The sequence below is a fragment of the Psilocybe cubensis genome, chromosome 1 (genome assembly GCF_017499595.1).
Source record: "Psilocybe cubensis strain MGC-MH-2018 chromosome 1, whole genome shotgun sequence".
Classification (NCBI taxonomy): Eukaryota; Fungi; Basidiomycota; class Agaricomycetes; order Agaricales; family Agrocybaceae; genus Psilocybe; species Psilocybe cubensis.
The window spans coordinates 1,248,599-1,273,471 of record NC_062999.1 but is presented as its reverse complement, the minus strand read 5'-3'; the positions used below and the strand labels follow the sequence as shown (position 1 = coordinate 1,273,471).

General features: G+C 45.5%; 9 protein-coding genes across 9 annotated transcripts; 3 read left to right on the top strand and 6 right to left on the bottom strand.

Moving 5' to 3' along the window:
- Nucleotides 1–373: 373 nt before the first annotated feature.
- On the bottom strand, nt 374–2,559 carry JR316_0000368 (Putative epoxide hydrolase; the record flags this gene model as incomplete). The annotated part of the gene is made up of 10 exons (XM_047886183.1): nt 374–536; nt 598–778; nt 836–1,092; nt 1,153–1,220; nt 1,278–1,306; nt 1,375–1,417; nt 1,481–1,638; nt 1,703–2,014; nt 2,101–2,131; nt 2,554–2,559. The coding sequence occupies 10 exons, from the start codon at nt 2,557–2,559 to the stop codon at nt 374–376; spliced, it is 1,248 nt and encodes a 415-aa protein (XP_047753929.1).
- Nucleotides 2,560–3,031: 472 nt separating this feature from the next.
- JR316_0000367 (Methionine aminopeptidase 2) lies at nt 3,032–7,660 on the bottom strand (the record flags this gene model as incomplete). Its single annotated transcript, XM_047886182.1, has 15 exons — nt 3,032–4,087; nt 4,148–4,434; nt 4,493–4,714; nt 4,781–4,861; nt 4,918–5,251; nt 5,302–5,432; nt 5,481–5,658; nt 5,996–6,185; nt 6,255–6,307; nt 6,361–6,527; nt 6,581–6,677; nt 6,736–6,881; nt 6,940–7,238; nt 7,293–7,431; nt 7,489–7,660. 15 exons carry the CDS (start codon nt 7,658–7,660, stop codon nt 3,032–3,034), a joined length of 3,552 nt encoding a protein of 1,183 aa, XP_047753928.1.
- A 1,103-nt stretch (nt 7,661–8,763) lies between these two features.
- Nucleotides 8,764–9,967, top strand: JR316_0000366 (uncharacterized protein; the record flags this gene model as incomplete). Its single annotated transcript, XM_047886181.1, has 4 exons — nt 8,764–8,819; nt 8,876–9,020; nt 9,102–9,399; nt 9,459–9,967. 4 exons carry the CDS (start codon nt 8,764–8,766, stop codon nt 9,965–9,967), a joined length of 1,008 nt encoding a protein of 335 aa, XP_047753927.1.
- Nucleotides 9,968–10,253: 286 nt separating this feature from the next.
- JR316_0000365 (Protein polybromo-1) lies at nt 10,254–12,499 on the bottom strand (the record flags this gene model as incomplete). The annotated part of the gene is made up of 6 exons (XM_047886180.1): nt 10,254–11,381; nt 11,436–11,564; nt 11,615–11,717; nt 11,772–11,905; nt 11,964–12,180; nt 12,282–12,499. The coding sequence occupies 6 exons, from the start codon at nt 12,497–12,499 to the stop codon at nt 10,254–10,256; spliced, it is 1,929 nt and encodes a 642-aa protein (XP_047753926.1).
- A 297-nt stretch (nt 12,500–12,796) lies between these two features.
- JR316_0000364 (Acyl-CoA desaturase) lies at nt 12,797–14,759 on the bottom strand (the record flags this gene model as incomplete). Its single annotated transcript, XM_047886179.1, has 6 exons — nt 12,797–12,958; nt 13,015–13,301; nt 13,984–14,093; nt 14,148–14,176; nt 14,392–14,503; nt 14,560–14,759. The coding sequence occupies 6 exons, from the start codon at nt 14,757–14,759 to the stop codon at nt 12,797–12,799; spliced, it is 900 nt and encodes a 299-aa protein (XP_047753925.1).
- A 583-nt stretch (nt 14,760–15,342) lies between these two features.
- On the bottom strand, nt 15,343–16,544 carry JR316_0000363 (Copper homeostasis protein cutC-like protein; the record flags this gene model as incomplete). The annotated part of the gene is made up of 7 exons (XM_047886178.1): nt 15,343–15,706; nt 15,773–15,821; nt 15,890–15,934; nt 15,986–16,014; nt 16,069–16,229; nt 16,294–16,417; nt 16,477–16,544. The coding sequence occupies 7 exons, from the start codon at nt 16,542–16,544 to the stop codon at nt 15,343–15,345; spliced, it is 840 nt and encodes a 279-aa protein (XP_047753924.1).
- An 855-nt stretch (nt 16,545–17,399) lies between these two features.
- On the top strand, nt 17,400–19,206 carry JR316_0000362 (FAD-linked oxidoreductase patO; the record flags this gene model as incomplete). Its single annotated transcript, XM_047886177.1, has 2 exons — nt 17,400–17,681; nt 17,740–19,206. 2 exons carry the CDS (start codon nt 17,400–17,402, stop codon nt 19,204–19,206), a joined length of 1,749 nt encoding a protein of 582 aa, XP_047753923.1.
- Nucleotides 19,207–19,901: 695 nt separating this feature from the next.
- Nucleotides 19,902–22,518, top strand: JR316_0000361 (uncharacterized protein; the record flags this gene model as incomplete). Its single annotated transcript, XM_047886176.1, has 5 exons — nt 19,902–19,931; nt 20,011–20,121; nt 20,188–21,215; nt 21,277–22,054; nt 22,123–22,518. 5 exons carry the CDS (start codon nt 19,902–19,904, stop codon nt 22,516–22,518), a joined length of 2,343 nt encoding a protein of 780 aa, XP_047753922.1.
- Nucleotides 22,519–22,807: 289 nt separating this feature from the next.
- JR316_0000360 (Palmitoyltransferase PFA4) lies at nt 22,808–24,059 on the bottom strand (the record flags this gene model as incomplete). The annotated part of the gene is made up of 6 exons (XM_047886175.1): nt 22,808–23,301; nt 23,491–23,605; nt 23,662–23,676; nt 23,735–23,834; nt 23,881–23,966; nt 24,015–24,059. 6 exons carry the CDS (start codon nt 24,057–24,059, stop codon nt 22,808–22,810), a joined length of 855 nt encoding a protein of 284 aa, XP_047753921.1.
- Nucleotides 24,060–24,873: the final 814 nt, after the last annotated feature.

Sequence of the window (24,873 nt, the reverse complement as noted above, 5' to 3'; positions counted from 1 at the left end):
GTGGCTCTGTTGCGGGGGATTTTTTTATTATTAATGATATACTGACTTAATTCGATTACTAGCATAATTTAAATTACACACTTCGATGGTGGCATACTCTACGACGTTGTATTGCTTGACAGCAGAATACTTTTGTTACTTATGACGTTTTGTAAGCTGTTCCCTATCACCTTTTTTTACAGTTCTCAAGTACAAAACGAGATTTTAACACTAAAAAACAAAGTTCTTTCGGCTTCCTCATTCATAAGTAAGTAGCATATACGCATGTTAAGTATCATTGATTCCTGCACTGCGTAGCCAGACTCGTACATTCGAAAGATATTGCTAAGAACTTTTGTCGACAACGACAATTCGATTTATAACTTCTCGGGAATTATGCATATCCATTCTTCCCTGGTACGACACCGAATGCAGGTCCTCCTCGCCCAAACATTTTGCGCAAATCATCAGTCAACTCCTGCGGTCTCTCGTGAGAAGCGAAGTGGCCTCCTTTTTGGTGGTCAGATTCAAAAACCAGGTTCGGTGCTTTAAGCCACCTAAGAGTGCGTTTATATATAGTGAGTTTAAATATACACGCATGATATGGCTTCAGCGTACTTGCGAGGAGGGATAATGAGCTCTTTAGGGAAATAGGAGTGACCCATTGGAATGGTCGTTGGCTGTGGTTTCGGGTTACCACCAAGGAACCCTGGATTCGCTTTGGAGACCTCATAGTATATTCGCACAGACGCTGCAGGTCCGGCGCGCGAAAACCAGTAGATGGAAATCCATGTCAAGACTGAATATACTTTTCAACATCAAACCGAAAATATACTAAAGATGAAACAGGCCATACCTTCATCGTCTTCCCAGGGATAATCATCGGTCCAAACAACCAACTTCTCATATATCCACCCGAGCAGGCCGACCGGAGAATCAGCCAAACTGTAACCTAGAGTCTGAGGCTGCGTGGACTGTTCTTGGAAATATCCACTTGATTTCTGATAGTACCACTGAGATCTTTCCATGCCTTGCTTTTCAGCTGCAGTATAACTGGAGAATAGGTGGGATAGATAGGTTAAAGGATTGCGGGTTAGATACGGAGGCGGTGCCCTTTATTTTAAAGTAAGCGTGCAGAAATGGTAAAGGCAGTGTCTAGAACAGTTTACTCACAGGGGGAGATTGGTGTGCCATGCTTTACAATGTTTAGGACCATACAATTGTGCCAACCTACGAGTTATCTACCAATTTTATATGTGTTAGCAATATGACATGGCTCTTGAAAAACTTGAACCAACGAAGAAGCCCCAGTCGCCTCCTTGAGTGACTGCCGTTCATTTACAGAGACGTGAGTCATGGCATGATATCGATGATTTATTGTGTTATGCAACGAACCATATTCGTTATACCCAAGTGCCACCATCAACTTATTCCCAACCTTACGTTTTGTATACACAATGTCAGATTATTGATATCGGTCCGAGAGGTTTGAAAACAATACCTCTGCAAATTGGACGAGTTCAAATCCTTTCTTCTTTGGGGCCTCAGAAAATCCGTATCCTGGTAGGCTGAAAGCGACAACATGGAAGCTAGGATGGTCTGAAGAGCTGTCGGTAAGTAATGGTAATATTTTTCGTATTTCATAAAAGCTCCCAGGCCCTAAAATTTATATGAGTCAATGCAGAATTAAAACAACAAGGTGGCCCTTGAAGATTTCACTTACATCCATGAACAAACAACAGTGGAATGGCATTTGTTACTTCGCTTTTCTTATGGACGTAATGGATGTTGAGTTTTCCAAAGCCGTCGACCTCTATATCTCGAGTAAACTGTGGTAACTCTTCATTGAGTTGTGCCTCGTATTTTCTCCAATCATAACCGCCTTTCCATCGAGAAACCAGGCGTCGCATGTCGGCTAATGGGGCACCATAGTCCCATCCAGCTTCATCTAATTCATCTGGGAAGACCGCTGCCTCTAGTTTTCGACGCAGTTGGTCGATCTGTTCATCTGAGACGGCAATTTTGAATGGTACCTCTGCCATGGGAGGTTTCAGGGAGACGATTGAATTATGAACACAGGTCAGTATAAATTTGAAAAGGGTGAGACTGGTGGGTTCTTACCTATTGAACAAGTGCTGGGTTTGTCAATGTTCTAAAGCAGCCGGCAACCTTCTTTCTTGATAGCAATATAAGAATAGTTGATTTTCTTCCCACCCTCAAGTTGGCGAAGCAAAGACTCTAGACAGATTGCATAGAAACAGTAGATATTAGCAGATGTCCTGAGAAGAAAAGCCTGACTTTCTAGACATTTTTGACTCGCCAGTGATCAGGTGAAAAGGAGACAAGCCGAACGTGACCGCGTTTCAACGTCATGGCCCTCATAAGTATACACAAACCAGTAGACCTGTGACTGGTCTGTATAAGAGGATGGGATGCTGGGGAAATCCTCGTCATTCATATAAAGGATGGGCACGATTATTTGTGTATTAATTTCTGTGACATTTAAAAAAGTATCTATGCGCGACATAACCCGCTGTTCTTCAAGCAACCCTCTATTCTCTTTATTCGACTTACAATCATTTATCGTGGCTGAAGCACACGTGATAGTGCGGATACGGATGCGAACCTCACTCAGCCTTCATGCAACAAAACGCGGGGCACTCCAAAACAAGCTATATATGTTTTAGCAATATATTCTTGTAGATGCTTGTACTCCAGAAGTTCGCAAAGCCGCTCCCAAGATTTTGCAGATGTAAAGGAGCTTCTCACTTCAATCAAGAATCCAGTATCCTCTGATTCATTGGGGAGCTTGGTCCCCTTTGTACTGCTAGGGACAATGATATTATGACTATGTACGGGTGCGAGTCATGACAATGCGTGCGATGTGGTATGAATATGGGTGACGGATACATGATGGTGATAATTCAGTGTGACGTTAGTAATGAAATGCAGTCAGTAAAATGTCGGTGGCCTCTAGTATGGTACCACAACGAAGCTCGAAACGGAGACGACTGAATATTCGCCATCTCATCGTTTTCGGCTCCTGCACAGGTCACCGATTCGCTATTGATGGATGGGCACTGACAACTACGGTCTGGTTTGCAGGGCCAGTCCGTGTCCATTCATCAACGAGAGTCTTGATGTCCTCTTGACAATCATCAGTATACGCCGACGCCGTTGCTTCAGTCGTAGACAAAGTTTTAGAGCCATTACAGCTTGTCATTGCCAATGCTGATGACAACCTTCTCTTTCGAATAGAAGGAGAAGGAAGTGGTGATGGTGGTGGTGTCGTATCTCCTATGAGACTAGCTGTTGAACGTGAGCGACGTTGGCGCTTAGCGCTAAGTGAGTGTGTCGAGCTAAACAGGTTAAATCCAAAACTACGATGAATAGGAGAACGCATAGAATGATAATGCGGCTGAGACGATTGAACTTCAGCAAGTTGTTGGTCATGAGCTGACGAAAATGCCTTGAGTAATGAACTCGTCGACTGTATCCGCCGGGGTCCCCTCTCGTCTGAAATTGGAGCTGGTGACGGATCGGGAGATGATGCATCATTCGTCGATGAATTAGACAAAAACGTTGAAAGGGTTGGCCTAGATGGAAGGACGGGAGCGGAATGGCGAGGCAGGGATGATTCGATAGGCGGCGAAAGGTAAAAGTATGGAACGTCTTTGACATCGCTATTTTCGATATGCTCAAAATCGCCTTTATCAGCCTCAAATACCTTCAGGCTGTTTATGGGAGATCCTTTGGCAGCAGCTAGAGGCCTCGACGACCAGGCGGGTGATCGCACCCAGCTTGCAGTATCGCTATCTTCAGAGTCGTCCATGCCAATCGTCCTCTCATAAATGCCACCGTCTTTCCCACAATTTACGTTATCAACCGACAGTTTCCTGTCTTGCATCTTCTCCTCCAATCCATCTCCACCCACAAACACCGACCTCTCTGTTTCGATTTCTCGCTCCATTCCTAGCTCGGCAATAGACGCAAGAAGTTGAGGCGATCGGCTCTGGTACTTGGGCAGAACGTCTCGTACGAAATTACGCATCGATTCGAAGGATCGACGAGAGGCGTCCAAAAACGGATATGCTTGAAAGACATGGATCTGGTACGCATATGAATTTAAGTATGTCATACGGACAGAGATTCGCCTGAAGGAACTTACAGCATCCTCGTAGAGCTCGTGCATTACTTGTACACCAGCCATGGTCGCTTTATGGGCTAATAACGTAATCTCATCCCGCAGCACCTCAGCGTCACCAGCTTGCACAAGCAGAGGTGGAAGTCCCCTGAAGTCTCCGAAAAGTGGACTTGCGTACGGATGAGTCAGATATTCTTCGGTGTGTTCCCCGAGATAGAGGGCGATGGGATTCATGTGATTATCGGCTGTGGGGAAGGGTACGACGTCGTAAGTTGCATTTGAATCCCAAGACTCGCAGCTCATGGTCAAATCTTATATTTGAATTGACGTGAGTGTATTGGTAAGGATGTAGGTGAGCAAAACACTCACCAACCCAAGGAGACATGAGGATTGCACCTGACGGAAGTGTATAACAATTATCTCGCAAGTACATCAAAAGTGCCAGTGTAAGGCCGCCGCCTGCACTGTCCCCACAAATAATAATATTTTCAGGAGGAATGTGCAAGTCTTCGACAAGCCGCAGGTATGCGATAACAACATCGTGTAGGGGTCCAGGAAAGCATGTTTCGGGTGCCAGTCGATAATCCACAGCTTTTTGTACCGGAGGCGAACAAAGTTTTATAAAAAGAATGTACCGAACAAGAGCAACATACGTACCAAATACGCGGGAGTCAGTATATTTCGCCAACGGGATCGAGATGATTCGTTGAGCTGCTGCGCTTGACAGGTAGTATGCACCTGGAAACGTCTAACGTCAACTTGAATCTAAACTTGGGAATGCGGCGTAAACGTACCCCCGTGAATGTACAAGATGACCCTCTCCTTTCTCTTCATAGAGTCAGAGTTACTGACCGTATTCAAATCGAAGGGTTCACTGCTGGAAACCGAATGTGATCTTCTGACGGTAGGTTTATTTGATGCTTTCCATTCTGTTTGCATCCTTTGCCAAGTCTTACGACCCACAACCCATTCTCCAGAGAGCTCACGCTGACCAGTTTCTTTAGCATCGAAATCTGCTAGAATTCCGCGAAGGTTGAGCTTCTTGACACGAAAAGTAACAGGCGACACGAGCGCATCGGATGGCAGTGGTACTAGTCCACCAATGCCCATAAGCATGCGTATGGTTCCCTACACCATGTATCAGACCATTGAAGTATTGAAAAGAACAAAAAGCTCACAATATCCACCATTGCGCTATGACGCTCTGCTCCACGTATAAGGCTGGTCACAATTGTCATTTCAATTCCCCAAGATTTACGCCGGGGCCCCCATATGTGATGGGAGACAACATCAGACGTAACCTCGGTAGCTGGATACGAGTGAGCTGGAGAAGAGCATGGCAAGTCATCGAACTCACCTTTCGCAGCGACAATGAACCCAAACTTCCAATAGTCCCAAAGACGCAATGGGCGCCTCGGCTGGAGCTTAAGCTTTGGGTCAACTCGAGCTGAAGGCGGGGGAGATCCGGTTTCATAATGGAGGAGAGATTGAGCAGGCGAGCGTTGGGTAGGCTGCTCTTTCGGAAGGGTAATGCGCTTCGAAGAAAAGAACCAAGGAGACATGCATGCGAATAGTTGGGATAAGAAGAATAAATAATGAAAAGGTGGACTAGTACATGGCAGAGAAAAGAGTTTCAGGAATATGGAACATAGCATCGTCTGCACAACCTGATCGGACCCAAAGGGGAAAGTCATATGATCACAAATGATCTTACCCCGCACCGTCGCCCCGCAACGTCATCACCAAGAGGTCATTGCCTTAATAGTCGTCTCCACGACTTACAACTTCTTTTACCGTCGGTCGAAGTAAAATCGTGTGCTCCTACAACTAATCAGAAAATACTGCGCGATGCTCCAACAAAATGCCACTCACAAATTGAGCGGTCATCGATCCACGTTGATCGCACAGAGGAGGATAGTCTTGCACAATGCCCTGATTGACTAGATGGTTGAGGGCAAGCAGGTACTTGCTTTCTCCTGCCCGGTCAAGGTACCTGCGGCAGAATGGAAGAGTTCCGAAATGAGTGTTGATTGATTTCAGAAGCGATTTCGCCGAAGTGAGTCTGACGCAATCACAATGAAATATCAATAATCGTCAGTAAACATGCGCCAATGTCCTGCACGAGACCCACCGAAGAGGGACATGAGGCGCGTCCACTCGTTTGGCATAGTGAGAGCATTCGCCCTGGTTGAAAAAAGTCAGTTACGGATCTTTTAATCAAAACATGTGATCCATACGCTCTCAACTATCCGACCTCGTCCCGTTGAACCGAAAGTCTCAATTGCGAAGTATTCCCCTTCCTCCATTTTGGTCTGATCGTCGTTCTTTACGAGCATGACTGATTTTCCTCCATGGATTTGATATTTGTTGATGGAGTGCCCGCTAAGATTTTCGATGGGTTTCACTGATATTTGAAGTAAGTTTGGTTTCTCCAAATAAGCATAACAATTTGCTAACCAGGATACACCTTCCCTCCAACCTCGACTTCATATGATTCCATCGTTTCTTGGATGTATCCTGCGAGTTCTCCTAATCTGACGTCAATTCCTGCTTCCTGTATAAAGCATGACCTACGTTAGTAAATAAATTGGATATACCCGCGGGAAACTTACCCGAATGCCAGTATCAGTTGCAGCCTTGACAGCTTCAACAAGTTTGTCATATGTGTGATCAAATGTGAGGGTGAAGGCAGAATCCACGATTCTTCCATTCACATGGATGCCGAAATCGACCTTGAGTACATCTCCTTGTTGGAGTACTACATCAAAAGAACGTTAAGAAGGTGCGAGAATATGTACAATTAGAAATAAGCATACCAGTAGTGTCGCCCGCATTTGGGGTGTAGTGAGCAGCACAGTGATTCAAGCTCACCCCAGTTGGGAACCCAATGCCGCTCTGCATTCCATTTTCCTCAACCAGTGCTCTTGTACCATCTTCAATGTAATTGACAATCTCGGTGGTGGTCATTCCAGGACGAATAAATTTTCTTGCCCGTTCTCGGACTTGACGATGAACTTCAGCGGCACGTCGAATGTCATTGTAAGTAGTTTCTGGATCTTCATTAGCCAACTTTTCCTTATATCGCGCCTCCTCGGATGTAATACGATAGGTGTTGCTATTAAGAAGCAAGCTTAAGAGCATCGCTTCGAGAATTTAATACGACACTTACTCATCCTTGTAAGGCTGAAGCTCGCCCTCCGGATAAATCCCACTGGGGAACAGTTTGGACAAACCAACTCTTGGAGGATCAGACTGTTCCTGTTTCTTCTTCTTGGGTTTCTTCTTCTTTTTCTTCTTCTTTCCCTCTCCTGCAAAACACAGCTGATTAAGACCAATGATATAGGCAAAATATGTTAGTAGCTTACCTCCAGTTGCACCCTCGCCGGCTACTTCCTCGTCACCATCTTCATTTTCTTCACCTTCAATTTCTTCAGATGGAATATCGTCTCCTTTCGTTTCGATTTTTGTGGTCGCAATGGGTTTTTTGAGTTGCGCCTCGACTTTCGTTTCAGAGGGTGCAACTGCTGTGGGTGCCATTTTGTGTCTTTCAATAATTTACAAACAGTTGCGCTGGTGTATATTACACGGTGAGTCGTCACAGTTGTTTTGTAGAGATTTTGACTGACTCATATAAGATTTCGCTTCAATAGTGGGGTAAGTGGTGCTCTGCACCAAACTTCAGATCGCACAGATATGTCACTACGAAAACTTTATGAGTTCTACCCGAGTTTTGTACATATGCACACTCACATGGAAGACGTTTTTTTATCGATACTGCAAACAACTATCCTCAGCAGCAACACGCTGACAAAATGATGAAGGGATCAAGATTCAAGAGTGAAAATGGGCCAATTAATGATCTTGAAGTGCACGTGATGTCTACCAGAACATATAAATATTCCAGGCCAATGGTGTCAATGCAATTGCGTCAATGCGATTGCTCTAGCTTTCTGACGTCTGTCGACACTGCGAAAACTCACTGCAAGTTGCTTGGAATCATCGTGAGAGAAATTTCACGTAATTTCTGGAGCTCTGACTTTTGAAGTTGAGCAAGTTCTTCATGATTACGTCCAAATCACGTCTCAAAGGCTGGCAGCTGCGTTGAGAGCAATCGAGATAGCCATTGGTGATACTTCAAGTCATTAGAGACTCAGGCTTCTTGGGCATCGTCTACCCGTTTGGTGGAATCCTACAATCTACTGTCGTAGTCAAATGTGGCCAATCCTGAACGTTACCTGAATCTACGATCAGAAATCTCTTGTCAGTCCCTGGAACTTGAATGGCCCGCCAATAAACAAGACAAATGTGCGATGAGCTGGCCTCCATCTCATATGTGGATTGTAGGGCCGTCGACCATAAACTTGTACAATCATAGATGACATTGGCACCAATGGCCTACATGAAGCCAAACAGTACCCCCAATGCGGTTTGCAGACCCATCTATCTGGCCTCAATGCTTTGGCCAAAGCATACTTTGCAAACGTGTTAGGCCAGTAGAATATTTCATCAAGTTGTTATGTGGCACTGACGCGCATAAGACGTTGCTTTGTATGCTTGTGAGCGTTTATAAGGGTGCTCTTCACCTCATCGACCCACCTATCCCGCCCACTGACTAACTCTTGGACTATTGTTTGATAAAGATGTCGGCTACCCCATACATTGAATTTTCTGTCAATACCCCCGAGTTTGCTAGAGCGTTAGTCATTTTGTTTGTTATCACCACTCATTACTTGTTTGATTAACTTGATCCAGCGTTGTCGAAGCCGGCGCCAATGGCATAGAAATCGTTGGTACTGAGGGCATCACAACGACATTTCATAACTTCGCACTAATTATGAAGGCTACTGAAAACGGACTAACAGCAAGAGGCGGAGATAGAACCTCATTTGAAGTAACTGTAAGTCCCAAATTCTGACCACAACTTTCAAATGTTCAAACGCAATGTACCTAATGGCGATTCGTTACTCTATTGAATTAGATGGTTATTCGTCCAAGAACAGGGGATCTTGTCTACAACTCTGATGAGCTAAAGGAAATCAGGGAAGACATAAAATACTTCAAGAAAAATCCTCTTGTGACAGGATTCAAAGTCGGTGCTATGACTGTAGATGGTGACCTCAATTTTGATGCTATGCTGCATCTGCAGAAGATATCAAGTCCAAAGAAATGTCTGTGGATATTTTCTATAATTTTTTACCCACTGACATGTTTGCCGATGTCAGTGTGCTTTGCCGGATATGCTTTTGAATACATCAACCAGCAGAAACTATCCTCCGGTCAGTCTACCCACCTTGCTTGTTATATTTTTGCAACGGCAGCTCAAAAATCTTTCTAGTCCTGTATAAGTTGCAACTAATCGAAGGTATTGCATGGATCGGGTCAAGGGAAATTGTGAATATCGAAGATATCCAATCATCAGAGCCCAATCATGCCCTTTTTCTAGTGAAAAAAGCCGTTTCACTGAACGAAGGATTTACGCCCTTAAAATTTGCTTGGGAAGTAGCGACGCAATCTGTTGGAGATGCATTCTTCAAACATCCTTATTATTTTTTTCTAATGTTTTACTTTGGGCGGAGCGAACTAGATGAAGCACACCTCACATCTCTCAGTAGGAGGCTGCTTCTGACGGGATGTTCGTCCTTGGAAACTTTCGGAGGGCGTTCAGCTACTATCGGAGTCATAACCAATGTTATTATGGCAGTACAGGACGCATGGTCCCATTACGTGAAGAGTAAACGTTCGATGTCAGGCCCTTCTATCCAACTTGACCTCCTTCTTTCCAAGTACGAATCGAAGGCAAATGTTAGGATTTCCGACATAGTGGAACTTTATGCTTTGGACTGATAAAGAAGCTGATAGACGTCTTATATCATCGAGTGGTGCAGTGTGTTATGCGATTTAAATTTTTTCAACTTCTTGGATACTTCTACCAAGTGTTTGTTACAATGCAACATAATTATATCCATCATGAAGTTGATTTTGTCGCATAACGACAGTCCGACATACATGAGTATGAAAAAAAATCAGAGATGTATGAAGAAGAAAATGCAATAAAAAGAACTACAAAGCATGCGCACATAAACACCTTTTACAGAACGCTTGCAAAAAAAAAGAACGCCGTAATACACAATTACACATCCCCTAACCTTTCTGCATAGACCTTCCATACCATCCCTCCAGTTTCCCCAACTTCAATGACATTCGAGCCAACAGGCAAATATACACTCCATTCACCCGTTTGATCAGGTTGCTCCTTGACCGCAAATTTGTTAAGTTTAAGTTGAACTTCTCCAATTTTGGTCACAGTCTTTTTCTTCGCATCCTTCGCCGCTTTTGTAGCAGCAGCCTTGGCTGCCATTGTAGTAGCTTTAGGAGGTCGACCTCTTCCGCGACCTTTACCCTTCTTCCGCCCATTCTTCGGAGACACCGACCCACTCTCTACGTCAACATCCATATCTATATCGTCCTCCTCTTCCTCACTGCTCTCCTCATCTTCCTCATCACCCATGAACATGATATTGCTAACATAAACCGTAGTTTCTCCTGGCATTAGCCGCAAAGCCCACCCTTTGACCCCATCTCGGTGGTCCAGACTCAGTGTGCGTCCCGACGGTTGTATTCGAAGGTTTATCGACTTCAATTGGTGACTAAGAGGGAGGACAACAGGGGCAGGTGATTGAGAGGCAGAATGTGCGATGGAAACAGCAGATGTCGGGCGTATGGCATTAGGCTGCAGGGGAGTGGGGACCGGAGATGGCACACTTGTAGCATTTGGAGGAGCGTAAGGTGCCCGAGGGTAATGAGACGATGTTGCGTTGACGAAAGAGATTGTTTGTTGGATTGGTGGAACGGGGGTTGGAGCTTTGCCAGGCGTAGGAGCTTTGATGGAGGAAGGTAACTGTGAAGTAGTTGTCTTCGGCGTGGAGATTTTGGGTGAGGCAACCTTTTTGGCCGCTGTGACCGGTGCAACAGGAAGGGTGGGTGCGGGAGTAGGTGCTGTTGCGGGTGCGGGTACGGGAGTAGGTGTAGGTATAGGCAACGTAGAGGTTGTTGCTTTGGGCGATGCCTTGTGTTGATGTGGGGCAGGCACTCGAAGGGTAAGGCCAGCGGATTCTTGCTTTTGCGCTGGAAGATGTGAACTAGAGGCAGTAGGTTGGGTTGCATGAGGAGGCTTAATCTTAATTTTATTCGACGGTTTGGTATATTCCGGAAGATTGTGAGGAGGAGGTAGATCTGACATTAGCTGTCGGAAGTAATCCTGAAAATCAAGTGGTCAGCGACAACAAAAGGTTCAAGCAGCAGAATGCCGTACCCGCAAAGTCATGGCGTCATGCCATATCTGAGCTTCTTCTGCGTTGAAAGCCAGCGCGTTGGAGAATATCTTTTCCACGTCGGCGGCGAATGCTGCAGATGATTGATACTCTTTCTGTTTGATCCGTTTCTGTGGGGCAAGTTTAGAAAGAGCAAATAGGTGCATTAACAGATACTAACTGAAACAATGTCGAAAGCCATAGGACTCTTAATTTCTTTATAGTAGATAGGCCATAACTTTCTTGAGGGAAGCTGCATGAACTCCGTTGACAAAACTCGCCCGCTGTCGACAAAGGTCAGTGTACGATCCATTGAAACACGCTGCAGCGGGACGCACTCGGATGTAGTTTTTGCAACCAGCTTCTCCAGTCTGACCTTGATTAGCCTGTTGAGCGAAGGAGGTTTAGGTTTGTTGTTCTCTCCATCTTCCTCCTTGGGCACCATCTTGTTGTATGTCTTGTGTACCAGTTTCTACGTCCACGATAAGTCATCTAGTAGAATACGACAGCCATTATCAATACCAACGCACCAGTAGTTCCTTTGCATCCTGATATATGATGCTTTCAGGCAGGTTGTACTGTTTCGCATTGCCAAAAAGCAGATCGAAATCATTCTTGACGGCTTCTAGGGACGAGTATTCATTGTTCTCGAGAGCCTTCTTGATATCTTCAAGTGCAATTGGTTGCTTGATAATAACATAGTAGTCTGGGTAGAGGCGCTTGGATGGTTTGCGTAGGAAGATGTCACTGAGAGACAAATGTTGGGAGTTAGAGAAAGGGAGGGTGACAAAAGGCGTCAGGAGGAGATCTAATAAGGCAGGACGTGCGAGCTTTAATAGTTTACTCACTCTTTGGTTGCATCTTTCACAGTCTGCCACAACTTCAACCCTTGCTCTTTCACCTGTCCAATACTGCCACCACCATTTGTTGCAGCGGGTACCACAGGATCCGACATTGTTACATCCACGTCCGAGGACGATCCACCCGCTTCTCTGCGTCGCTTATTATGCCTTGATCCATCGTGGTCCCCTAAACCGTTTAGCGCTTCAAGCTCTCTCTTGGACATTTTCCTAAACACCGCTCTTTTTCAACGCCAGGCACTGCGAAGGGATGCAAACAACAGGGCTAAGCGCAACGATATAACCGAAATGACTGTGAGCGACTATAATATGCAAGAACCTACTTACTGCCTTACCACAACATCACGTGACATTCAACGCGTTGATCTGCGTCAACCAAATTGTACGCGACTTGTCCTTGTTTCTGAAACTCATGCTTGAGTAAACGAACTGCATTATATCCACAACAATCCAAGAAGAAAATCTAATCTACGGAGTCACTTCTTCATTCACCCACTTCCACATCAGTCAACGAGCTTCGCTACTCTCATTTCCCGCATCTGTCTCCTCGCGGCACGAGAATGGTTGTTCAGTCCGCCCTTGAATGCCCAATCCGCCTTCCTCCATGAATCTATATCACTTGTAAGTCTGATAGAGTACTCCCTCAATAGCTTTGCACCCCCAGGCTAGAAATATAGAAGTGTTAAGTAATTATTGTCTGCTTTTGTGTTACTGAGCTTACATGCTGTCCAAGATACGCAGTGACGTCAACCGCATATCCGTCTATCAGCACAATACACCTTCCAGTCTTCGCTTTTGCGAAATCTACTACCTGGACATTGTTCCAAGTTTCTCCGTCCCATCTTCTATCTTCTGGTTCGTCAACGCCGGTTGACGCTTTCTTTTTCATATGATGGATAGCCTCATCAAGATCTTCTTTGCGGGCCCGACGAAGTGACGCCACAAGACCCAGTTGCTGTAATGCTATAATGATCCATTTGCTTGGATCCCAGTCAGCCAAAGACGGCCCTGATCGAAAATCGTGTGGGAAGGAATGCTGGGTTGCTTTATATCAGCTCCTCAGATTTAAGTCAAGTCACAAAGGACTGAAAACCAACATGCTGTTTGAAGCGTTGAGCAGGACGTGTATCGGTAGAAAATAAACACTTACAAAATTATGGTTTCCCTCTCCACCAGTCAAAAGTGCAAGTATCTGTTATACTTAGACACAGAATGAATCAACAGATATATTTGCTCACCAGGTTTCCTCTTGATGTGTCCTCATCGGAATAAGGTTGCAACCCATCCCAATGAGCCAAACTATTACCATCTATTAGCCCTATACGAAAGAAGATGGTACCGGACTAACGAATTAACGAGAAAGGTACAATGCCAAACTAGAAGTCAGCAAGGTGAGTCGTGCACAAAATATGCAAGCTATAGTTATTCACTGAATAATCTTGCAACGAGGCCTCCCCAAACGAATGCTCCTAATTTATCATCCCACCACGACCCAATAAGAACGGGACAAAAGAACCCGAAAAACAGAGCCAATGGAACTAGAAACAGGCGAAAGTGTCAATACGAGAGGATAGGCCCCCTTAAATTTAAATGAGTTACAAACCGTAGTAGTGGTGCTGGTATTGAACCACTTTCGGAATAAGAAACGATGTTAAACTGCAATATTTATATTATCAAAAGTATGCCGCACCTGGATCACTCTCGAGGTCATCCTTCTCTATCAATGCCATGCGCGTGTAATTCGGCTTGTAAAATATCCAGCCCATATGGGAGTAGAACAAACCTCGCGTGGCAGCATATCTTGTTTGACTTTATCAATATCAAAACACGCTCGATTAGACCAATTTGACGTACGGATCGTGAACCGGGTCGTCCGTAAATCTCTGCCAACACAAAGTATGGATCCATAAACCAAAAAAGAAGTATAGCAGCGCAATGGGGCGTACATGATGTAATCTGTGCCTCAAACACCTGGACAGGATTAAAAAGAAGCATTGATGAGAAACCGTGTTTAACTCGTATTGCACTTCACTTACCACCACTGTGAGGATATTGGTGAGTCAAGATGGAGAATATAAGGAAGACATGATTCTCAAACCTTGATAGAACCTTGAAATGCAGCCGACCCTAATATAGCCAAAACGACGCGAACGCCTAATGTGGCGCGAAACGCCTTGTGCGAGTACAGTCTATGGTACCCAATCGTAATACTAGAAATATATAAGTAACCCGTAAGAGAGAAGATCGCGAGGTAAAATGCACGTACCCAAAATCAGACATTTGCCATGTCAGGAACCACAGCAACAACGTCTTCTTGTGAACAGCCCAAGGTGGCAAGTAATACACCCCCACGGCCGCCGCAACGTGAACTAGAATGAAGAAGACAGCGTTAGACCACCAAACTTGAGGTTGAGCGCCTTCAGGGGCGTTTTCAGAAGCACTCTTGGTCTTGACGGCCTGAGACATTAGAAAAGACAAACGAGTAAGAAGATAGTGAACAAGGGTCAATCCGCGCCCTCGCGTTTGCGGGATGCCGAATTGCACGGTTGAAGAAGACGTATTCAGTTTAAATGTTCCCTTGTTGTCCAGTGCCGCTGTGTATGCCGCGATACATGATTACAAGATCTCTATGATTCGATCGTCCCAACCTCTGATCCCAATCCCCAACGTTTGCTTCATGCATGAAATATCAACTTGGCAATTCTCCAGAGTTTACGGGATGCCATTGTTATATGGTTGGCTAGTATGTTAGCTGAAATACGAGAGATAGCGGGCAATTAAAACTTGTTGGGTAGAGAAATTGAAAGGCATACGTCCGCAATCCGAGACTAACGGAAGCCACACGTTATTCCGGCCTGTAGCAACGGATTCCCCAAGGGAAGCATTGCACGCGCGCAGTCGATGTTGATGGCCTTCAACTGAAGTCGGCCACAAATCGCGCTCGGATGCGAGCTGACAAATAACCAATTTTTCTACCATATATAGGCTTGATTGGGAGTCACAAACGAGCCACCGATGATCATCCAGTACGCCTATTTCAACTTTGGCGCTACGTAACAGGACTCTTGCTTGAACTATACTGGAGCCACATATTTCTCGCCACCTCCCTGACTTTTCTGATTTCGTCTTTCTGAGTACGCCAGATTTTCCATTCTGTTTCTTGGTCAACACCCATCGCCATGCCCGCGCGTTTGAAGGACATATCTCCTGGAATCCATTTCCCTCCACTGAGATGTACCTCCCTGAGACCTAATGGCAGCAGTTGGCTCATCAAAACTGGGAGGGTATTTTCGTTGATGCCTGAACCCGGCATGATTGTCAAGCCCCATACAGCATCTCCTACAATTTCCTTGCGCCTGGCAAAAAGCTTCTCTAACGTATTTACTCCGTCGGGAGCCTTCGGCTGATGACCACTGATTTGGACAGGATTAGTGACGCACATTAAACTACCGATCTTTTACTGGTTATAGACTGCATACCTCGTCAATATTCGGGCCACTCCGCCAATGTCGATGATATCAGACAAGGCTGCAACACACAAAGAGCATACTTGTTTACGCTATCATGGTGGCTATTTCTTGATCAGTTTACAGTACCTTGTAATGGGTCTCGGGTCATATCAAACGCCCGATGAAAACAAACTGAGGAGTTTGGAGGGATTCTCTATCAAAGGAATCAGGAGTTGAGCGTACCTTCCAAGGGCAAAATTTCATCCACAAACCTGTAACCAATGTTTATTTCTTTTTTCACCAAAAGGATCAAATGGCAAACCTACAATCTCATGCGCTCGACATCGACGCGTCCATCTTTAGTCAAAGCTCCTACGACAAAGCCTCGCACATGCCCAAAATTCTTGAACATTCGAATGTCCTCCAGCATGACCCCAACATCCTCTTTGCTATAGAAAAAATCCCCAACGCGTGGTCTGATCATAACCTACAATCATGCCAAGTTTGATTATCAATTTTGCGTCATAATAGGATGTTCAACGTGGACTTACCATTAAGGACGCGTTCGGAACTGCGCGTTGTATGGATCTAAAAAGACCTATGCTGGGCGTTGTACCACCGCCGAGCCCTAAGTTGCCGCATATCTCTAGCCTGTCTGCGCCTCCTTGTACAGCCCTTAAAAGATGTGCATTGAGTACAAAGACAATGAGGACGTGATTGAACATTGAACAGACGCGACGGCTGATTGCACCGAGTCAACACACACTTCTATGAGCACAGAGTCTGAAATCGCCGCCATCATTCTAGAGAGCAACAAGTTTGAACAACGCTGATGATTGAAGGTGATTAAAGTCAAGTCTTCTAAAAGAATAATTATAGCAACCAATTGCTTTTTGCTTTGTCCCATCCTTCAAATTTCACGGCGTTTGCCCCAAGGCCGATGCAACGGCTCGTGGGACAATTGTCGGATGCGCGGAGCAGCTGGCCAGCCGGACAGAGAGGTACGGAAGGCGGCGCCTGCTCATCGACATCGGTGTGTCACCTCTTGACACGATCGCACATTGTTTCCCCCTGCAGTTCCTACCCATCCATCTGCAGCGTCTGCAGCATCCTCTGACGTCCTTCATCATCTGAAGTTGCAAGCATGCAAGGACGCTAACTATGTATGAATAATGATGACTGTGCACTTCAGACGGTTCGCTGACTTCGGTATCCACGACAACTCAAAAATTATATGATACAAGGGCGCTTATATTTGTTCCGATAAACACATGAATTCTTGGACTACGACTCACAAACTGCCCAACCACCAGTTTCGCAATCGCATTCAAATCAACAACATGGTTTGAAGCCAGATGTGCGCCAGAACGAATGATGCATGAATAGGTTTCATAACGGAGGTTGTGGCCAAATGTGCAACCGAAACTTGACCTGTTTTCACCCTTCGGTTCCTTGTTATGCTGCACGCCGCCGTTCTTCATCCAGGGGTTAGGCTGGGCCAACTGCATCGCTTACGTCGCTTTCTGGTATTAATTGCGATGATCTTTGAATATACAGCTCGACAATCATGGATAAATTGCATTTAGGCTCATATAAAGCAGCTTCGACACATTGCCTTTGCCCCTTGTACCTCCTCACATCGAATTGTGCAAAACGGATGCATCTCAAGCAGGCGTTGTTGACTGCCTTTGCAGTGTCTGGTCTATCATACGCAAATTCAGTCAATCATCGGGCAGAATGTAAATGTGGGCCGACGGACGAGTGCTGGCCATCTACTGCAAAGTGGGCAGCGTTAAATAACACCGTCGATGGACGCCTTATCAAGACTATTCCCATTGGAAGTGTTTGTCATAACACTACTATTGTTGACTCTGTCGAGATAAATACGTTCGATGCGGAAAAATGTGCTGAAGTCCAAGCCAATTGGCATTTCCCACAGGTATATCGCCTTTTCTATTCCAGATAACCTTCACACACCTGACGACCTTGAAATCCAGTGGCATGAGCTGTCATCAAGCTCAATCATGACACCCTGGTGGTCGAATAATTCATGCAATCCGTTTGAGCCGACTGAATCTATATGCAATATGGGAACTTATGTCAACTATGCAGTAAACGTGTCGACAGTCGCGCATGTGCAAGCCGCTATCGCGTTTGCCAGGCAACATAACATCCGCTTCGTAATTCGTAATACTGGTCACGATTACATGGGCAAATCTACTGGCTACGGCTCACTCGCCATCTGGACCCACCATGTCAAAGGCATGGAACTGATCGCAAATTACAACACGTCTTATTACAGTGGACCTGCTGTAAAGGGCTACGCTGGAACCATAGTCAACGAGCTCTATTCGTTCACAGCCGAGCATGGGTACCTGTCGGTTGGTGGAGAATGCCCTACAGTCGGTTGGGCTGGAGGTTACACGAGCGGAGGTGGACATTCTGCTCTCAGTTCATGGAAGGGGCTTGCAGCTGATCAGACTTTGGAATTTGAGGTGATCCTTGCCAATGGAGACTTCATCACTGCGTCTCGCACTAACAATTCTGACCTCTGGTGGGCACTCTCTGGCGGAGGACCTGGAAACTATGCTGTCGTTTGGTCAATGACTGCTAAAATCTTTCCTGACGTGCACGTCACATCCGCGGTTATCACAGCACCTCAGGGAACCATTAGCAACGATACATTCTGGGACTTCATCAGCTTTTACCACACCCTTGTACCTTCCTATGTCGATGCAGGCGCTTATGCTTATGCATTCTATAACGTCGGGTATTTCCAGCTTTGGCCCCTCTTCGTACCTAACAAGACGACCGAAGAAGTTAACGATTTGGTTGCACCCCTCACCGCGAAGCTCGCCGAGCTTGGATTCAACTTTACCTCCTCAATCGACACCTACCCCACCTTCAAACAAGCCTACGACGCATCGTTTGGTGCAATCAACACCGGCGAATTCCAGTTCGGTGGACGTCTTATTCCGCGATCAACCCTTCTCACCAATGGAACGGCACTAACAAATACTGTTCGCCACATTGCTGAAGGTGGTGCTGCCATCATCGAAGTCGGCATTGCGCCATCGGAAGCCGTCGGCGGAAATCCAGGAAACTCTGTCCTACCTGCTTGGCGCGACAGCGTCATGTATATCATTCCCGCTGCCCCGTGGTACGATGCTGCAGGGTCTCTTGAAAAGAACATCGCAGTCCGCAAAACTATTACTTATGACTGGGACGAGAAGCTGCGGCAACTGGCTCCGAACTCCGGCGCCTACATGTCTGAAGCGGACGGCGACAACCCAAAGTGGAAAGAGGACTGGTACGGCGCTAATTACGTGAGCTTACTGAAGATTAAGGCCAAGTACGACAAGGACAAGTTTTTCTACGCAGAGAAAGCGGTAGGAAGCGAATACTGGTCGGTCGATGTGGATGGCAAGATGTGTCGTGCGAAGACCCCCGGAATTAACAAGTAATGCTGTCTTTCATGCATACATGTTCAGCAATGATTTAATTTCATGCACCCTCTAATGCCGATCATAAGATTTATCTTTCTCTTTGAGATAGCCTGGATTCGATGTAATAAGAATCAGGCAAGCCTGAATTGGAGTTCTTTGCTTTGATATGTTGAGAATAAATTAAATCATCCTGTGCTTCTCTGCTGACGTAGATGCAAAGTTAAAACTTGGCAGTCAACGAGAAATAAAAAGAGCACTCGAAATCGATCAATTTCCCTGCGTCCTCCTATCCAAAGCTGTCATAGGTCACATAGGTCTGGGAGTTTGCACTATATGTACCCTACCAAACAACTCAAATATTCACCTTTTATAAGAATTATTTGAGTATATATTGTGTACTGTATGTCGAGTGTACAACCGAATTTACATAACACATTTATAAAAATCGCTCTTTTGTTCAACATACAGCGCTCATCGCTCGCAGTGTCGGCGGGATTCACGACGGTGAAGGGAAAAGGTAATTTGAAGGCATGATCATGTGATGAAACATTCAACGCATAGTCAAGCCGAATCTCTTTTAAGTCCTTTCTAGTGAACACTATTTTTACCCGACGTTCTTACTGTGCCACAATTTGTACACTATAAGGTACCGTCTGAGTCCACCAAACTGAAAATTACTGAAATCAAAAACAGGTGTCCTTCAACACAACATTATGTCTCATCAATACCCCCCAAAATGTTGGGTGAGTTCGCCATTGAGCGCTTGAGCGCTTACTAGAATTTGTCAAATGCCAACTTAGGGGGATTTCAATCCTTTTGCAGGGCTTTGAAGACGATGGGTCATTCAATGGAAAATGCAGGAAATCTGCAGCTGAATGCAGATTTACCCACCCTGAGTCCGCTGACTGGGCCAAGGCCAGACGCTTACCAAATGTCTGTCTGCCCTCACACATTTCATTTACTTTCTCATGGATTAACGCGCCTTTTCCCCCCGTGAAGCAAAGTGGCCACAAGAAGTCGGGGTCTTTTACAGGATCTAATCAAGGAAAGCGAGATTCTGATTATTCTGACGCGTGGAAAACTTCATCAGATGCACGGGCATCTACAGCTACATCCACAAACACGACAATACTACCTGAATCGGGCAGTCGATGGGGAAAAGCATCCTCTACCGGAGGAGGAAGGTCAGAGCCAGCTGGAAGCCACGCGAGTTGGGAGAAATCTAGTGGGAAAACATCAAAACCAGAATCCATGAATAAGCCTGAAAGCTCTGGGTGGGGATCCGCGGTTTCTGGTGGCAGGGGCAATCAAACTGATAGTCCTGCCTGGGGTAAAAGTAACAGCCCTGGCTGGGGAAGTCCTGGATGGGGAAGTCCTGGGTGGGAAAGCGGAAGTGGCTGGGGAGGTGGTTGGAAAGATTCTGGAACCAAAAGCAACGGAGAAGAGAAGGAGAAGGATGACGGTTGGCCAGGAACCAGCACTGGGACGGAAAATTGGAGTGAGGGGGTTAAGCCGGGTTCGGGATGGGGAACCGCCGACGGTACTGGGGCCGAAAAAACACCCACCCACAAAATTCCTTCGCCTCATCACACTCAATCTGCAGGAAACCCATCGATGATTGTTTCAGAAGATGTTATCATGAGGCCACCTTCTCCGAAAAAGATGCTGCCTCTTCCACAACGATCACTGACCACCAATGCTAAATCATCGAAGCCTGGCTCTGGACAATCGTCAACGAATACGTTTCCCTCCCATCCTGCCGAGGAAGCAGTCAATACTGGATTGAAGGAGCATGATACAGACAGCACTGTAAAATCTTCAACTTCTGCAATGTCTCGCCTCCCGATACCCAAGATCCCGAAAAAAGTTCATAATCAAATATCCTCACAGCCAGAAAACTTGAAAGATGTATATAAAAACCTCGTCTCAGTGAAGCAGAGCAGATTTGGGACTTCAACATCACAATCATATCCTGTAAAATATGTCGGACACGAAGGTCGCATTGCTTTGTACACCGACATTTTGACGTGAGTTTACCACTCTCTATTTCTCTCAAATTTATATCCCCATTAACCACGCCGCGTATAGTTACATGCAAGATGTTGTAATTGCAGAGATAAGATACGTTGAAGCAAAATCGAAGTATGACAAATGGAAAGAATATCTCGCTTCGTCTAGTTACTCCCGTGCCACGCCTGCAACGCGGAAGATTCTCGAAGGGACTCGCGATCAATACTTCAAGGACTCGCTAGAGGCAAAGGAAGTGCGGGACGCTGCTCTACTGAAGTTGGGCAATCTGCCCGATTTTCTCCCGAGTGAACCCATCAACGATCCAGCTGTGACAAAGCAAATAGTGATGCACTACACAAACGAGCTTAGATCCTGGTTTTTGGACCTCAAAATCCACGAACGGCTCGCAATCAAAAAGCAAGAAAGCGAGTTAAAAGCCAAAGAGCTGGAAGCTCAGGCTGCAATGATAGAGGCACAGCAACAACCATCTGCTCAAGAGCTGCTTCATCGTGGTAATTGGAATTGGACGGACCTCAAAGCTGCCCTCAAGTTGGCAGAGGATCGGGTTACCGCAGCAGAAGAGCAGGTTTATATCAAGGCGTGGACAAATCAAGATTTGCTTGACGAGCAATTTTGCCATTTACCAGCGGTGGAAGAGCCTATTCAAGAGACTATCGGGCCAGACACACGACCTGGAACTTACCTAGCTTTGGAGAATATGTTGAAAGCCGTGGATGCACATTTATCAGCGCAATCTATACAAGCAGGAACCGTCATAGAGAAAGTAAACAACCTCGAAGAGGAGATTGCCAGCTTACGGGCAGGGACATCCGAGATCAATAGAGTTTGCGACGAAGTGAGTAATGTCCAGGAACATATATCCACCCTAACTCATTGTGCATGGACATCTTTGTGTATCTCTAGGCAGAAGAGCAATTCCCGAAGTTTGAGGAAGAAAATACTGAATTGCTGAAGCAGGCAGAGTCTCTCCAAGCTCATTTGACCAACTTACATTTGCATAGATGGTCTGGTCAGAGATCGACATCTCCAGAATTACTGAAAGAAGCAGTTGAGCCGATACTAAATGAGCTTCTCCCGTATTTCCAAAAGCGAATGGAAGATGAATTGAGAGGTATTTTGGATCTGTTGCGTCAACGCTGTCTCGAGAACCAGGCAGAATTGGGGAGACAGGTCGAAGAGATGCTGAAGCCACTTTTGGCGAATACAGATGAGATCGAAAGGATTTGCAAAACCTTCATGGCATCCGCTCAGGATTTGCCACCACCTATCGCTTCGACGTCAATCTCCACTGTTCAATGATTTTGTGTATATTTACTGATTATTATCTTGTCGTTGTTGCCATATTTCCACTATTTTTATTCCTTGCTGTCTCATTCTTTCTATTGTATCACCATATATCAACCTTCATTGTATCCATATCACATAGAACCTATTTTGCACATATATACCACTTACCATCTCATCGTTCTGAACCTGCTACTTGATCATCGTCTTATCTTCAATTCAAAACTGTTTTATCAATGGTATTATAACTAATCATAATATACACTAATGTCCTCGACACGGACCAATATTTTGAATCAAAGTGCTACTGTTCACCATTGGCCATGGTGTATATAAGTGGTTTATCATCATCGGAGTCGGTTTCGTCTGGTTGGGGAATATAACGAATGTATCGACCAGGCTCCTCGCCAATCTCTGTCAAGTATCGCCTGAGCATGTCTTCGCGTCCTGATGGTAGAACCTCATAACCCTCTGATCCTCTTCGAACGCGGACATTGCCTGGGACCGAGTTGGATATCTCTTCCTCCTCCGAGCTGGTAGTATAGTAATCGTGATATTCTTCTTCCTCTTTATAGTTAGGATGGTATGGAGGTAAGGAGGATGTTCCCGGTATGTTTCGTTTGGGCGTCCGACGTCTCCGCGTGCGCATTTGGGAATTAGACGCGCTCAGTGCGGGATTTACAGATCCATTTTTGTAAGTCCAGGGAGATGCACTTGGCGACATATCGATGGCATCTTCAGAAGATTCAGATGCTGACCAGGTTTTTGTTTTATCTTCCTTAGGAGGCCACGGGGCTCCTAGAAATCAATATCAGGTCAGATAATGCTGGACAAAGCGCAAACAGGGAAAGGAACTGGATTTACTCATGGTGAGTTCGTACAAAGCTCCTAGTGACGTACGCACTTACAATGGCCGTCATGCTAGGTGCTCGGCATCCTTGTCGTGGCCAGTGCTGGAGTGAAAGGAGGACATAGGCACCAACTCACCATCCGAATCAGATAATTGAAATTTGAGACCCGAGCCCGGGGGTCGGATTGGACAACACCATAATAAAGGATTGCGGCCTAGAACAGATTCTACGTTGCGTCGCATACCAAGATCCTGTAAAAGTGGTTGTTATGGTGCCATTACATTTGTCTCATCATCCGTATACACACATATGGAAATTTGACCTGAAAAAGAGTTTGAGGACTGAAGGAACGGTTCGCGTTGATTTATTGATAAACATACCTCACGAGTTTTTCCTCGTTTTACCATAATTGATATTTTATCCTTTTCCCAACCTTCAATCGTTGTAGTATTTCTAATCAAAGAGAAGAAATGGTATATACTAACAAAAAGTTAAAATAGCAACCTCAGAGTCCAAAATAACTTACCTGAATCCTCCAACAGCGAGAAGTACAGGTATACAAGCAACATAGTTCATCACTATCATGATGAGTTCCAATGCTGATGGATTATCCTATAACATGTCAGATCGTGATTTGAATAATGGCAACGATTGTCTTACCCAATAAGTTCCTCCTGTCGAATAAAGCACTCGCTTCGTGACCATTGTAATGTGGTAAGAGCACGCGACATCGACAAAGAACAGGAATCGCAGAAAATGTGCGTAGTTATAATGACCAACGCAGTTGTTTATCCATGGACAATGATGGTCTGAAATTTCTCATAAACGTCAACCTCTGACAGATGGCAAGCCGATTAGCCGCGTACCCATCCTCAACACACATCTGCACAATAAAGACCGCATGAGCAACGCAATTGGAATAAAGGATGTGATTAATCGAGCTGGGCTCACCGGTTACACTGTCGGCAATGGTGGGCTCGTGGAGGTTTGTAATTTTCGCACATGCGACAATAGCGAGGTGTCCCAGTCACTTTCTTGACCTCGTAGCCATCCAGAGTCGTGTCAGGTTTCTTTTGAATAGTCTTAGTTTAAGCATTGAACACTACGTCGTGAAACACTTACCCATCCAGCTGGAACTCGCCCAGGGTCGGTGAAAACACATAGGAAATAATTCCAGAGTAAAAGGCCAACCAGAATACTGTAAAATATTTGAGAGACGACCTCAGGAAATGATTTACGACATACTTGAACGGAAGCAAAAGAGTGATGAGCTCAACAGAGACTACACGACCATACCATGGCCATATAATAAATATTTGTGAGGAATATGCAATGAAAGAAATAAGACAGAGTACAAAATTGACGATAAGACGTCCCAGGAACGGATGCATGAAGCAATTAGAGGACAAGTGGTGGTTACCAGGATTTTCCCACCCTTCTTCCTTTCTTTCTCCCCTCTTGCCTCCCCTTGCTCGCTGGCTCTCTCACCCTTCCTACCCTCCTCTCCCCTTGGGATACG